The 14,937-nt window shown below is 47.6% G+C and overlaps 1 protein-coding gene and 1 long non-coding RNA gene across 3 annotated transcripts in view; one reads left to right on the forward strand and one right to left on the reverse strand.

The window, feature by feature from the left end:
* LOC125332930 overlaps positions 1 to 4,408 on the reverse strand; it is a 62,387-nt gene extending 57,979 nt beyond the window's left edge. Inside the window, exons 1-2 of the long non-coding RNA XR_007206674.1 lie at positions 2,119 to 4,408; positions 1,885 to 2,032 (exon numbers count right to left, since the gene is read on the reverse strand). This is a non-coding gene — a long non-coding RNA (uncharacterized LOC125332930). The remainder of the gene's footprint in view (positions 1 to 1,884; positions 2,033 to 2,118) is intronic.
* On the forward strand, positions 908 to 14,279 carry NR2F2 (nuclear receptor subfamily 2 group F member 2). 2 transcript variants are annotated; one of them, XM_048318330.1, is made up of 3 exons: positions 908 to 1,259; positions 8,997 to 9,524; positions 12,673 to 14,279. In XM_048318330.1, the coding sequence occupies exons 1-3, from the start codon at positions 1,217 to 1,219 to the stop codon at positions 12,945 to 12,947; spliced, it is 846 nt and encodes a 281-aa protein (XP_048174287.1). In that variant the 5' UTR covers positions 908 to 1,216; the 3' UTR covers positions 12,948 to 14,279. The 2 variants fall into 2 exon arrangements, with proteins under 2 accessions (XP_048174287.1, XP_048174286.1); XM_048318329.1 differs by lacking the exon at positions 908 to 1,259 and adding an exon at positions 6,651 to 7,194.
* The last annotated feature ends 658 nt before the right edge of the window (positions 14,280 to 14,937 follow it).

Below are 14,937 nucleotides of genomic sequence, written 5' to 3' on the forward strand. Positions count from 1 at the left end.
CTGTACCGGGGTCCCGTTCCCCCCACTCCCCCCCTCCCATCCCGGGGAAGGGGGCTGACTCGCTGATATTTCTCGTGGGTGAAAGATTCAGCCTCTTCCTAACCGTATTTTTTTTTTTTTAATAAAATAAAACTAAACGTGCTTCCCATGTCTAAAAGTTGCCATGTTTGTGAAGGGGGTGGGGAAAAATGTCTCCAAGGGTTTCAATTAGCAACAAATGATTATTGCAACGGATTTTTGGTAATGAAAAAATGTGGAGTACCTCTTTCGAGCTGGGATCTCAGGGGCAGTGAGAGAGAGAGAGAGGGGGAGAGGGAGAGAAGGAGAGAGAGAGAAAGAGATTGCTGATTAGCTCGGATTCTTTCCCAACTTGCTTTAGCGTGTGCTTGCGTTCCCTGCCGACCCTACACAGGACACTATATATTTTTTCCCCTTCGGTGCATGTGTTGATAGTTCAGCCTGTAGTTGTTTGCGGTTGGCTTTTTTTTACCCTTTTCGTTTTTTTTTTTTTTTCCTGCTGGGGAGGGGAGAGGTGGGAAAGGGGGGGGAGGGGGGGCTGAAATCCGTCGCATCCATCCTACCCCCACAGTCATTAACTTAGGAGATTTCCCTCTCTTATTTTTTTTTTTCTCCCCAGTTGGAAGGGTGGGTTGTGAATATTTTTCCCCTTTTTTTTTTTTTTTTTTAAAGTCTCGCCTTTCCAGCTCCAAACAAGGTGTAGCGAGACGCTCTTCCTTCTAAGGAATGAAATGAGACAAGGATCACTCAAAGACATCTCCTACCTTGGGCTTGGGGATTTTTTCTTAAAGGCAAGGCGCACATTCCTAAGCAGCTGTGTACAAAGCCCCCCCGAAATCTTGTCTGTGTAAAGTTAGAGTGTGTTCAGGGTGGTTTTTTTTTTTCCTCTCTCTCCCAAGGCTGATCGCTAATAATACATCGAAAGCACTTCCCTTTAGGTTGTGGGAAATCTATTCCCTTCACCTTGCTTCCTTTTTTTCCCCCCCGAAGGCTGTAACTTTACTTTTTTTTTCTCTCTCTCTCTTTTTTTTTTTTTTTTTTTAATCAGTTTGCACAATCGCTTAGATAAACACCAAGAAGGAGACTTCTCTTTAATTACCCAACGCACATCTTTCTGGGGGGCAAACAGCGGTCTGAATTTTTTTTTTTTATTTGTTTGTTTCACCTGCCAAACTAAAGGAGAGGTAGAAAAAGGAAGATGCAAGCGATTTGGGACCTTGAACAAGGCAAATATGGTTTTGGTATGTTTACTTATAGTTTTTTTTCTTCTTCTTTGACACTTTTTTCGGGCAATGTGTTGTGATTCTTGTGTTTCTCTTTTAAGGAAAACAAAAAATCCAAAAAAGCAAATGTTAGCTAACGTGCGTCTTAAACGATCGTTTCTAAGGTTACGTGGGTTGCTCTAAGGAGGGGAAGAGGGGAGGGGGGCAGACCCAAGTATGTGTAATTGCAGCACCATCAGTTAGCACGTCCTTTAGCTAAATAAAGCAAAGCAGCAAACAAACAAACAAGCGAACAAACCCAACGACCGGACCCAGCTTCCAGGTCCGAGGCAAAGCGCTTCCAAGTCATTTCCCCAGGAGCAGCGCCCGGGCGCTGCCGCCCCTGCCCGGCGCCGGGGCTGCTCGGGGGGAGCGCGGACCGACCTGCTCCGGAGGGTGGGAGGGCAGGACGAGGCTCTTAACTTAAGTGATAGGTATTAAACTGCCCGGGATCGTGTCGCCGTGTGCAGCTGGCAGCGTTTATTTGGGGGGAAGGAAAAAAAAAAAGGTCGGTGGGGAAGGTAGAGCGCCGAGATCCCCTCTCCCCCTCCGGTCCCTTCCCTGGCTAAGCAAGTACAATGGAAAGAAGCTGGAATATACTCACCATCCGAAGGTGTGGTTGGCAGTTCGGCTGAGGCTTTAAGGCAATTATTTATCCTTTTTTTTTTTTTAAGTGTTATTGCAAAAGACGTAGATCTGACTTTAAGCAGCAGAAGTGTTTTGCTCTGACAACAGCAAGCGAGGCACGGATCCTCGTTAAAAAAAAAAAAAATCACAAAACAGGATCTCCCCCCCCCCCCCCCCCCCCCAATCCCTTACCACTATCCTTTAAAAATACCTATTCGGCACAGCTCTCGCAGAAACCCTGATGCAGAAATCTTATAGTCCGGTCTAGGAGTGCCCAAGCCAATTAATTTTAAATCCTCAGGAATTAATCAGATTAAAATGTACAGAAGTTTCATTCTCGTATGCATACGTGAGCCAAAAGTCGTTTCCCTTTAAGAGATCCTTTTCTTTTAAAGTTGAATTTTAGGCAGATAAGAGACTTACACTAGGGGGCAGCCAGATACTGTACTTGCTCCAATCTTAAGCAATTTTTTTTCCTCTCTCACAGCATATGCTCTGATTTAGCACTGTAAATTTTTCAGAGGACCCAACTCTGACAGCCCCTGGTGATTTTCAAAGTACCACAAGCCAGTGGTTAAAAATTGCATTGACTTGGAAGTTCAGAGGCACACAATAGGAGCCACTTTCCCTATTCATGGAACTTCAGTGTGGTGGAAGAGAAAAACACACACATACTACATTGAGGGAGAAGAGGAATTCATTGAATTCTGTCAGACGTAACTGCTTTCCACTGAGTTCAGAGCGAAACTCGGTATTTGTTCGATGCTGTATTCATATTGCGATTTAATCTAGAAAGAATTAGAGGACTGTTAGGCAGCTTTCTGCCAGGAAAGCAGCTTCCCCCTCCTTCCTCCTCTCTTTTTGAAACCTAAAGATTTACACCGGCTCTATCCCCAACTCTATTTTAGCAAAATAAATCCTTCCACTCCCTCTCATTAAAATAAATTTACATCTGCAGTAAAATGGCAGGAGGGATGCATTTGTTTATTTGGAAAACCAACACGGTCTCACTTTTAAACCAGAGCATTTCTATTGTCATTTGCCTCGGAGAAGGACAGTGGAGAATCTCCCCCTTCCTTGCGAGGCGCTCAGGTTTCGAGGATTATATAGCGAAATTAGCTGCAGTTCATTTTTACATTCATCTGTTCTCTCAGCCCACTCGCAGGGGTGTTTTCAAATAAATAGCAAAGCATCTAATGGTGCTAATAGATAGTTATATCGCTGCATCCCTCGAAGAGCAAATAGTTAATCTGGGGCATTCTTCATTAATGCTTGAGCAATCAGCGTATACGGCAGCTTTTAAGCGTATATCAATGGCTTTTCATTTTTACGATCATACGTTCAAACTATTAATATTGTGCGTCCTGTTAAAACCGCTCTCTTCTGATTTCTGCATTTGTTAGGATGGCGTTTATGTTTTTTCATATGGTGAATTAATCCTGTTTACTTTGTCAGATTCGAGAAAGGAAAGGTTGGTGTTGGGTTGTGGTTTGGGTTTTGGCTTTTTTTTTTCCCTCAGGAAATTCAACATCAGCAACAATGTGCGACTATTCTGCATTTTGAACCCTCCACCTTCTCCTACCCTCCCCGAAAGGTGACCTCCTCAGCTCTGGGTTGTTTGGAAATCATAAGGCAGTTCCCCACATTTTAACTAGGAAAGATTGCTTTCCCCCTTTCTGGCTTCCCAGTCCCTCCTGGTCCCTGTTTCTGGTAAAGGTTATTTTTTGCTCCGTGAGGATCAGTGGGAACGGTGCAGCCTTGTCTTTGAAACTGAGCTGCAAAAACATCTTCGCCCGTGGGGTCTGAACACACCAGGTTTCCAGGCAGGACACTCTCAGGTCGAGGTGCTTTTTACAACTTTCCAATCATCTCCGCACCTGCGGCTTTAGTATTATTTCTGCGGCAGGAGTAGGTGGGCATGTGGCAACATGAAAAAGTGTGTGTGAGGAGGTAAGGGGCAATTAATCCCTTACAGAGTTGTGCCCAGGTCTGTGTCCCCGCGGCCGTGCTTGGTGACCGGCTCAGATGTAAGCGCTCATACACGCGTGTGTTCGCAGAGGAGGAATGGTCCGGCCGTGCATTTATCTGTCTGTGTTAACCTGTTTTCTATTTTATCTCTCCGTCCCTTCGCTTGTTCGAGTGTCTTTTGGCCATTTTCACCGGGAGACGGACTCGAGTCCCCGCTCCGCTGGCCGGTAGCTCCATTCAGCGGGAAATAAACACGTCCCCGTGCTTAGCTCTGCTACCTGCTCATGGCACGGCACGGAGGTCGTGTTACAGTGTCAGGGTACGTGTGGTCATGAAACCCCCGAAGCCGCAAAATCCCGAAATAAAGTTAAAGGGGTTGAGACGAGCTACGCCGTAGCGATGCCGTGCAAAAGGCACGGGTGTCACGCTCTGCAGAGCGGCGTGCCGGGCTTCGGTGGTGTCTGGAGCGGAGCCGCGGTTCCCTCGCTTCGGGGCGAGCGGGGACGAGGAGCGGTCGGGCGGAGCGGCGGAGCCCCCCCCCGTCCCGCCGGAATGTGCGAGCAGCCGGTCCCGGAGCGCCGGGCGCGGACACGCTCGGCTCGGCGCGGCTCAGCTCAGCCCGGCTGGGCTCGGCGCGGCTCCGCGGGCGGCCGGGGCACGACTCCGGCGGGCGGCGGGACACGGGGCGGCCACGGCGAGCGCAGGTGCCCAGAGCGGGGCTGGGGGGCTCCGCTGTGAGATCCCCGGCGGGCGCCAGCCCGCATTGTGCGCCCCGACCGCTTTCGCGGAACCTGCGGCCGCCCCTTCCTCCCGGCGGCGGCGGCAGCGCCGGGGCTCGGCTTTACTTTATTCCGTGGAGTTTTACCTCGGTTTAGCGCCTGCTTTCTGCTTTGCACCCGCCCCCCGAGGCTTTGCACCGACCCCCGAGGCCGTGCCCCGGCGGGCAGCCCCAGGTGAGGCGGCGGCGGCGGCGCCGCGCTCCGCACGCCGGGCTCGCCTTAACCCCTGGCCCCGGCGGGGCGGGAGGGCGCGGCGAGGGGCGCGGGGCGGCGGGCGCGGGGCGGCGGGCGGCGCTAGGACCGCGCGGGCGGCGGCGGCGGCCATGGCGGGCCGCGCAAGGGCGGCGCGGCCCAATGAGGGCCGAGGGGCGGGGCGCGCGCTCCTGACCAGTCAGGCGCCGGCCCGGTTGCCTTATAAGGCGCGCGGTCGCCATGGCGACGCGCGCTGAGTTGCAGCAGCCGTGTCAAAGTTCACTCTCCCGCCAGCGGGGCGAGCGGCCGGCGGGGAGCGCGCTCGCCGCTCCTCGGCCCACACGCCGCCCGCACCGCCCGCCCGCCCCGCCCCGCGCCGCCCCTCCCCGCCGCCGCGAGGGGAGGGGAGCGGGGGGGAGCCCCCGCTTCTTTTTATTTTGGGGCGGGGGGGGGGAGAGCGCTGGCGCGCTCTCCCCGTGGTGATTTTTTTCCCCTCCTCCCTCCCTCCCCGGCTGAGGAACGATGCTGCGCGCTGGGTTATGATCCTTCCCTCTCTCTCTCTCCCTCCTCCTCCTCCTCCTCCTCCTCCTCCTCTCCTCCTCCTCCTCCTCCTCCTCCTCCTCCTCCTCCTCCCGCTCCCCTCTTTTATCATCCTGGCTGGCTGGGCGCTGCTGCGCTGGCGAGTTGACTCCTTCCCTCCCCCCCGCCCCGCGGCCCCCCTCCCCCTGCCCGCGCCGTGAGCACCGGCGGCGCGGAGGCGAGAGCCCACTTGCGAGGCGGCAGAAGCAGCATAAGGCAGCGCGGCGGCGGCGGCAGCGGCGGCGGGAGCGGCGGCGGCGGGAGCGGCGGCAGCAGCACCCGAGCGGCGGCGGGAGCGGGAGCGGCGGCGGGGACGCGGCGCGGCGGGAGCGGCGAACCGGCGGAGCGGGGCAGAGCAGAGCGGCGGCGCCGGAGAGGAGGAGGAGGAACAAATAAACAATCATAATAATAATTCATAATAATCGTAATCATAACGATAATAAGAATTTTTTTATAAAACAAAAAAAAAAAAAAGAGAGCGAGGAGGAGGAGGAGAAAAAAAAAGCCAACAGCCCCCCCACACCCCCGAGCCCAAAAGAGGGAGCGAGAGAGAGCAAGAGCGCAGCGGCCGGGCGGAGCGGCGGAGAGGAAGAATTAAAGCGAGCGAAGGAGGGAGGAGAGACAGAGCAGAGAGAGAGAGAGAGGAGGAAAGAGGAGGAGGAGGAAAAAAAGCCCACAAAAACAAAGCGATCGCAGTTGATGTTGCTGCTGCAAGCTGGACTTCCAAAAACTACGGCGAGACCGACCGCTCTCCGCGCCGAGAAGAGTCTCCTCTGCTGTGCGTGTTTTTTTTCCGCTGTGTGTGTAATCTTTAACCTTTTATTCATTCTTATTTTGATGGCTTTCCTGAATGGCTGACTGCGAGCTTCCCTGGACCTGGCCCCCAGACACCCGCCTCTCCTCCTTCAACTACTCTGCTGCAGATCAGCTCTAAGAGAGAGAGAGGGAGATCTTTGAAGAGATTTTTTTTTTTTCTCCTCTCTCTCTCTCTCTCTCTCCCCCTCTCTCCCCCACCCCCACCACCCCTTTACTTTGCTCTCCTGGAGCCCAGACAATCGACTCGCACCTCACCCCCCCGCACACACACCTCCATCGCCCCGTGCTTCTGCACCTTCGCCGGTACCGGGAGATCCCCCCCACCCCGACCCTCCTGAAAAAAAAAAAAAAAAAAAAAAAAAAAAAGGCAAAACAACAAAAGAGAGAGGGGGAAAGAGAGAGAGAGAGAGAGAGAGGAGGACAAAAAATAAAAAGACTGCTGCAAAGCTGATCTGAAAAGCAAAGCAAACAAACTTTGAAAATAAAGGGGGAACAGGAAGTTTGGCAACGGTGTCCAATAGATATGGCAATGGTAGTCGGTGCGTGGCGAGACCCCCAGGACGATGTGCCCGGAGCTCAGGGAACGCAGCCTTCGCAAGCCCCGCCGGTGCAGGGACCCCCGGCCGGGGCCCCGCACACCCCACAGACCCCGGGGCCCGGGGGCCCTCCCAGTACGCCAGCCCAGACCAACCCGCCGAGCCAGCAGAACCAAGGAGACAAGCAGCAGCAGCAGCAGCACATTGAATGTGTGGTTTGTGGGGACAAGTCTAGTGGCAAACATTATGGCCAGTTTACCTGCGAGGGTTGCAAGAGTTTCTTCAAGCGGAGTGTAAGGAGGAATCTCAGCTACACTTGTCGTGCCAACAGGAACTGTCCCATTGACCAGCACCACCGCAATCAGTGTCAGTACTGCCGCCTCAAAAAATGCCTCAAAGTTGGCATGAGACGGGAAGGTATTGGGATTTCATTTGTTTTGCAATTTTTTTTCACTCGCTGCGTTTTGGGGTTTGTTTGGTTTTCTTTTTTTTTTATTATTTTTAAGTAATATATATAATTACTCTTAATATTTTTAACCTCCTTCTCCAAACCCCAAACCCAACCAGAACCTTTCCTCCCCCCCACCCACCCCCCTCAAATAAACCAGCCAGAAACTTTCTCGTAATGAAAGAAAGCGGTGTTGGGGAGGGTGGGCAGGGAGGCAGGGGCTCTCGCATGCTTTCTCCTGCACTCGTAATTGATTTGTGTTTGTTTTGATTTTGCTGATGGAGGTTTATTGAAAGTGGATTTTTAGTTTCACGCTGCTTAGGAGCGAGATGATGATTCTGACGTGTGGTTACTTTTCCTTCGTGTTTCCTCCTGCATGCTCAGCCTTAGCCCCCGTCCCCCGAGCAGCCCTGTGTGTGTGTGTCTGTGCCTCTGTGTGCACACACACACGGAGCCTCCCGAGATGCACACACACACACACACACACACACACATATATCCTCCAGCACCCTGCCTTAGATTGCAATTTTACACAGGCGGTTCAAATTACTATTACAATGGGACTCACCCTACCGAGGCTCTACAGCACTCCACTGTGGATTTCCAGCCGGATTTTTCCTCCTTTAAAAATATATGTACACACACACATCTCCACGCGTGTGTGTGTATATACACACTGCAGTGTGCCTGCCTTCACTGGTTGTTATTACCTCACTTTTCTCCTCTTCCTCTTATTTTCTTGTTCCTCCAGGAGAGGCAGGAGGGGGTAGAAGGGATGGGGTGGGGGGTGTAGGGAGCAGTCCAGAAGTAAGTGTGGGGTGCTCGGATCTCTGCAAGTGGAGTCTTTGTGATATAAAATTAGACGGGAAATGTGAGCCTGCAGTTTTCCAGTGCGTGCTCTGTGTCTGGACGCTGCTATGTAGGTTAAGGGTGAGGGGGCTTGGGACTCGCCGGGCTCCTCTCTTTGTGTTTCTGCAAGAGTAACTAACCTTGGAATACAGGCGATAACAAATATAAATCAAGCACATTTTTAGGCGTTCTCCCTTCTTGTCGTCTCTCTGCCTCTGAGCCCTTTTTCTCTTTCCTTTTTCTCTCGCTGTCACCGTGTAAATTTATTAACAAAATGAAAGGCCCACTTTCCATGGGCAGCGGGGGAAGGTGCCTTTGGATAATGCCCTCAGCCTCACCAGGGGACCTGCCGGGGATGTTGTGGGGTGATTTCGCCTCCTTTGGTATTTTTTACGAGAGTGGGGATATATAATACCAGCAGCAACAATGTATTCAGTGGGCGAGAAACGCGTGTGGGACCAGAGCCGGGGATTTCGAACTGAAGTGTTTCTTCCTTCTCCCCTCCTCCCTCCCCATCCCGCTCCCCCAGCCTCAAATCAATGAGCTGGTTTAGATGTAATGGAGAAAAAACACACAAAGACGTATCCTGCACCCCTTGAAGGAGGGGGTGGCGGTGGAGGGGAGGGGGGAAATAACTGAACTGAGGTGTGTTTTGGGAAGTGAGGAGCTGGGCTCCCGCAGCAGCCCTGGCCGAGCCCACAGTGTCCCTCAGCTTTTATTGTTGCTTTGACTTGACCCGAGAACTGCAGAGCCTTAGAGCGGGGCTGGGGCTGAACTCTGACTGGGAAAATGCATGCTCCCCCTGAAGCTGGCCGGGTCCGGGGTCACACAGGCACGCACAAGCACACAAAGCAGGCTGTATTTGAACCGATGGTCGCAATTCAGATATTAATAGCTGTAGTTTCTTCTTTATTTACTGCAGCGGTCCAGAGGGGCAGAATGCCACCCACACAGCCAACTCATGGTCAGTTCGCCTTGACAAATGGGGACCCTCTCAACTGCCATTCCTACCTATCCGGATATATCTCCCTTCTTCTGAGAGCAGAGCCCTACCCCACCTCCCGCTTTGGCAGTCAGTGCATGCAACCCAACAACATCATGGGCATCGAGAACATTTGTGAACTGGCAGCTAGGATGCTCTTCAGCGCGGTGGAGTGGGCCAGGAATATCCCCTTCTTCCCAGACCTCCAGATCACAGACCAGGTGGCCCTCCTGAGGCTGACCTGGAGCGAGTTATTTGTCCTCAACGCTGCCCAGTGCTCCATGCCCCTCCACGTAGCTCCGCTCCTGGCAGCTGCTGGCCTTCACGCTTCGCCAATGTCTGCTGACCGAGTGGTCGCCTTTATGGACCACATACGAATCTTCCAAGAGCAAGTAGAAAAACTGAAAGCATTGCATGTCGACTCTGCAGAATATAGCTGTTTAAAGGCCATAGTCCTCTTCACCTCAGGTAGGCGGCATTTCTTTGCTCCTTTTTTTTCTCCTTCCCCGGGCCCCCCTTGAGAACTGTTTGCTCTTGCAAAGTGTTATTGCCTGCACCCCATCCCCGCTCCCTGCCCCCTGAGAACCAGCGCGGTCTCTTTTCCTTTTAGGAAGCGGTGCCCTGTGCTCTCCCCTTCAGGGCCTCGGATCCGAGCATCCTATCTTCCAGGGAGTGCAAATCAGAAAAATAAAATAAAAATAAAATGCACACACACACACACACACACACACACTTTTTTTTTTTTTTAAGAAAAAAACAGGCAGCCAAAATACACCCCAACCCTAGCTTGGATAATGCTGGGGACTGTGAAAGAAGGGGGCCTGGGAAGAGGCACCCATTCGCCACGAGAGACTGCGCTCTTCCCATTGAAAATAATATTTTATTTAACAGTATAGCTCTGGGTTGTTGCATTTAATGACACGCATCCGAACAGCAGCAAAATCTGTTTGATGTTGTTAAATACAAGTCGTCCTATCAGTGAAACCACTTTAAAAAGAGGATCATTTTATGGGCAGCCAGGAAGGAAAAAAAGCCCTGCAGGATTAAAAATTGAATTTAAAAAAAAAAAAAAAGTTAAATGTGCAAAGCTGAGTTTAAAATATGTTCCCTGCCATCCCATAAAATAAAATAAATCAACTTTGCAAAGAGCTGTCTCTGATTTAAACAGAATGTGGCAGTGAGCAGTTCTGTGTCATTTAAGCTAAGGGGAAAAGTTTGCATTTGTACCCAGCAGGAACTGCATAGTCCAAAGCGAGTAGCGGGTGCGAAAAGATCATTACCATAAGTAGACAGGGATAGTATGGAAAAGTAAGAGGAGGCTGAAGCTGCCGCTCTGCAGTGTAATTCCGGGGTGGCACAACCATGACTCTCCCGAGGAAAAGACCTCGAGGTGTTTCTTAGATAATCAAAGAGGGGAGGGGGGGGGGAAATATGTGTCAACTTTTGCTGCCTAGAAATAGTGCATGAGTTATAAAGCAATAATTGAGTGCGTTGTGAAATCTAATTAGCTTGCACTAGAGTTTAACCTGAGTGAGTAATAATCCTGATATTAACTCTGGAGGCTAAATTTTTTTTTTTTTTCTTCTGAGGGGAAAAAAAAAAATCTGCTCGCTAATTTGTGCAATACGTTATCTCAGATCACTAACTTTGAGGCTGCACCGGCAACCCAGTGTGCTGGAGCCCTCGAAGTTCGGGGATTAAATTTAAAAATACATATATTTCATCTGTAACTCATTTGGACGTTTGGGAAAGTGGCCACGCGATAAACATATGAATGGAAGCAGGACCTGCAAAATAATTACTCATCAGAGTTTTTTAAAGCCTGATATCAGGAAACAGGAAAAAAATGTAGTTTATGTGGGAAAAGAAGGGCTCACAATCCATTCCTTGTTGTGTTAAAGGGGGTCTGGGGAACGAAGTCATTTTCTGGACTTTGTCCAGGTTCTGGGTCGTGACCTAAACTTCCTTTTATATATTATTGCTTTACACATAAAAAACTTCTCCTTTTTTTTTCCTCCCCCCCCAAATTACTCGTGCTAAATCCTAAGGTGATCAATGAGCAGGGCACATCTAGCCACAGGGAGACAGGGATCCCGAATGGGAAGGGGTGCCCGTGGGGTGCTTATTTTATTTTTCTGTCGTTTTTCTAGGATGCATTTTCCTCTCCCTCGCTCAGCCGCTCAGCGAGGATCCCACACACACTCACATCCCTCCCCAGCCCCTGCCCAGCTCACACCCACACCAAGGAGTTTATTTCCAATCCTGCCTTTTCTCCCAAATCACTTTTTTTTTCTTTTTTTTTTCTTTTTTTTTTTTTTTTTAGCCTTCTGAGAAAACAATCGTCCGATCCTGTCGTAACTGTTTAATTTATGACTATTTTCAAAATGTGAGGCCTGGCGTGTAAATTGCCTCCCAACTAGATAAACGTTTCTTGTTATCTGATTCTGGGGGAGACAGCCGCATGCAAAAAAATATAGGGTGATGCTTGCAGCTTCTGCAGCACCCCAATAACCTCCCTGATGTAAAGCAGACGCACATAGATGCATATAATGTTTGCTGCAGCCTCTTTTAAGAGGGAGGGGGGAAAAATCTGGGTTCTAATGACTCGCAGAATATGCATGTGTTAGCCCTGTGCCTAGGAAAGCCACAGGGAGGTCAGGTCACAACCTGTGCTCTTTCAGCACAGACGTCTCTGATTTAAAGGGAACTTATTGTATTTTAGCGTATCAGGAAAAAAAAAAAAAAAAAAAGAAAAAAATGTCCAGACCCTATCAGGGAGTTTTCTTCTTGTAAGGGCCTTTAGGTTTAAAAAGAAGAAGAAGAGGAAAAAAAAAGAGGGGGGAGTGGAGGGGGGGGAAGAAAGAAAGAGAAAAGAAAAGAGGGGGGAAAAGAAACAGCTCAAATGAACAGAGAGATCACAGTTTGCATGGCTGCCTCTGAATAGGCTAAACTGACAAGATCAGTTTTAAAGGGCCACTTAAATCAGTTTCAAAGACTGAAGAAAAACGCGTTGTCTTCTTTGGGGGAGAATCTGTTGCTGGATCCGGGGCGCCATTATCTTTGGCTGGGCCAGTTTTTTATTATTATTATGATTTCTATCACTATGAGTAGTATTCCTTCTCATCACAGGGCTAGGCTCTCCCCAATTATTTTCCGAGGAGGGGGGGGGTGTGGAGAAATAGTGGCTCCCTTTCCCCCCTTTCGACTCAAGCCTTCCCCGCCCCCCCAGCCTTTCCCCCAAAAAATACAGATATATGAAATGAAGCTTGGCCAGCACCTCCTTGCCAACCTCTCAGGTCTGTTGTGCCATTAGAAATCTCGACTCTGGGAGCTGTGCTCAGTCCTAAAGGAGACCCTCTAGATGAGAGAGAAATACAAACACACACACATGCACAGAGAGATTGTCCCTTTTGGTAAAACCCACTTAAACTCTGGGGGGCGAGGTGATGGCGCACAATCGACTCTTAAACCTAGAAATTTAAAAAAAAAATCAAATTAAAAATTAAAAAAAAAAAAAGAAAAACCACCAAAACCTTTTTAATCTGATGATTGCTTTCTTTTTTTTTTTTTTTCTTTTCTTTCTTTTTTTTTTTTTTTTTAATACACTTTCTTCTAGATGCCTGTGGTCTCTCTGATGTAGCCCATGTTGAAAGTTTACAGGAGAAGTCACAGTGTGCTTTGGAAGAGTATGTTAGGAGCCAGTATCCCAACCAGCCAACACGATTCGGGAAGCTATTACTACGTCTCCCCTCCCTTCGCACTGTCTCCTCTTCTGTCATAGAGCAATTGTTTTTCGTCCGTTTGGTAGGTAAAACCCCCATAGAAACCCTAATCAGGGATATGTTACTGTCTGGCAGCAGTTTTAACTGGCCTTACATGTCCATTCAATAAAACATTTGAGAGAGAAAAAAAAAACAAAACAACAAAACAAAAATTTTAAAAAAATTTCAAAATTGAGAAGGGAGATGAGAGTGAAAGGAAAGCAAATGACATTTGGGTTCTGGTTGTTTCTTAAATTTCCTTCTGCTAAGAAAGGATGTAAAAGGATGTTACAAGTTTGCTAAGAGAAGACAGGAAAAAATTAATGGACTGTGAATTAAAAAAAGAGACTGTCAAATGAACTTTTACAGAATGCATTAAAAACTCCCATGTTCTTCAGAAAAAAAACTTGCTACTTATCATTTTTTTTGTAAAAAATAAAAAAGAGGGAAAGAAAAAAAGAAAGAAGAAGAAAAGAAACGATGGTGGGCTTTTTCTTTTTTTCTTTTTTCTTCTTTTTTTTTTCTTTTTTTTTGGGGTAAACTTTTTAAAAAATCTCGCTTAAAGTGCATTTAAAGGAAATTTGGAGAAAATTAGCAGAACGGAAGAAAGTAAGTCTTTTTTTTCCAAATTATTAATTGTCCTATGTGTCTATGTACCTATAGCTGTTCTTTTTTGTATTTTTCTGGTTTCAAACCAGTTTATTCTGTGGTTCTATAATAATTTTTGATATAACCTTGGCTTCTTTAAAAAAAAATAAACTGTGTATCCTTAAAAATATATGTTCTGAAAGAATTAAAACTGAGTCCACGAAAGTATCATAGGAAGAAAGGAAAAGAGAAAAAAAAAACCCTTCAACAACACAATGATGGAAGCGCACTTAAGGTGGTGACCCAAAATCTAGCTTGAAGCTGAGAGAGCTATAATTATATAGACCCAAATGAACCACACGTGTCATATAACTCCCCCCAAATCTAGGTTTTTTGATATTTCGGACAGAAAATGAACTGTGGGGATTTATTATAGGTAGAAGGATTTTGTGTCCAAGACACACTACGGTTTTGATTTAAAAAAAAACAAACAAGCAAAGTGAACTTTTGTAATTTGAATTGGGTTCCACATAGTTCATCATGAATTGTTATTAAACTCCTCTATCTGTTTGTATATTTGCAAGCCCTTTGTATTATAATAATTGTTGATATTTTCCCTTTTTAAAAAATACCATTGAAATCAGCATGACAAAATAACACTGTTGGCACTTATAGATAACGTGATTGATTCAGTATCTTAGAGTTTACAGTTTTGTGTTTAAAAAAACTGAAGGTTTTTTTTTTTTTTTAAGTGCAACATTTCTGTATACTGTAAAAGTTATAATAACTGAACTGTTTGGTCGAGTCTTTGTGTGTTATATTCCAAGGAAAATTGAAAGTATTCAGAAATTAAAATATTATTTGATATCTGAAACTTGTTTGGCTGTCATAAATGTCTTTCAGAAACCACCTTACTTCTCTATAATTTGCAGTCATTTAAGTCCATAGGCGATTGATTTGTTTACTTGTCACAGTAAGTTTGTAGCAGATGTATTGTAGTGTATTTACCTGTTTAATTCCGGGATGGGGGAGGAGGACTTAAGTTCGTGGTTTATCTCTGGTTTTAGGAAGTTCTATGCTGAAATGGTAAACCATCAACCCCCATTCATCTAATCCTCCTGTTAATTAAAAATGGATTTTCTGGAAAAAAAAAAAAAGGCCCTTATTTTTGTCACACTTAAGTGCCTGCGTAGGAAAGGTATTGTTGTGAAAAAGTATTAGAAATCTGGAGATCAGTATCTATTTTATGATCAGAATGGGGCGAAAAATCTTTTGTAAATGTCTGACATACGCGCACAAGATCATTCAAGCAAGGTAATAGCAGTATTGTAAATATAGGTCAGTTGTTTGCAATGAGTTTTCTTTAAGTATGTGTGATTTTTTATAATACTCCGTAGTTGCCATCTATCGTTGTCATTGAGAGGTCTTCAAATGGAGTGGCTTTAGCTTCTAGCACTGAGGAGTCGGTTTTTAATGTATATATACTCTCAAGTGGATTTTTTTTTTCCTACCTTAGACTGTGAAAGCATGAC

The sequence above is a fragment of the Corvus hawaiiensis genome, chromosome 13, assembly GCF_020740725.1.
Source record: "Corvus hawaiiensis isolate bCorHaw1 chromosome 13, bCorHaw1.pri.cur, whole genome shotgun sequence".
In the NCBI taxonomy this organism is placed as follows: domain Eukaryota; kingdom Metazoa; phylum Chordata; class Aves; order Passeriformes; family Corvidae; genus Corvus; species Corvus hawaiiensis.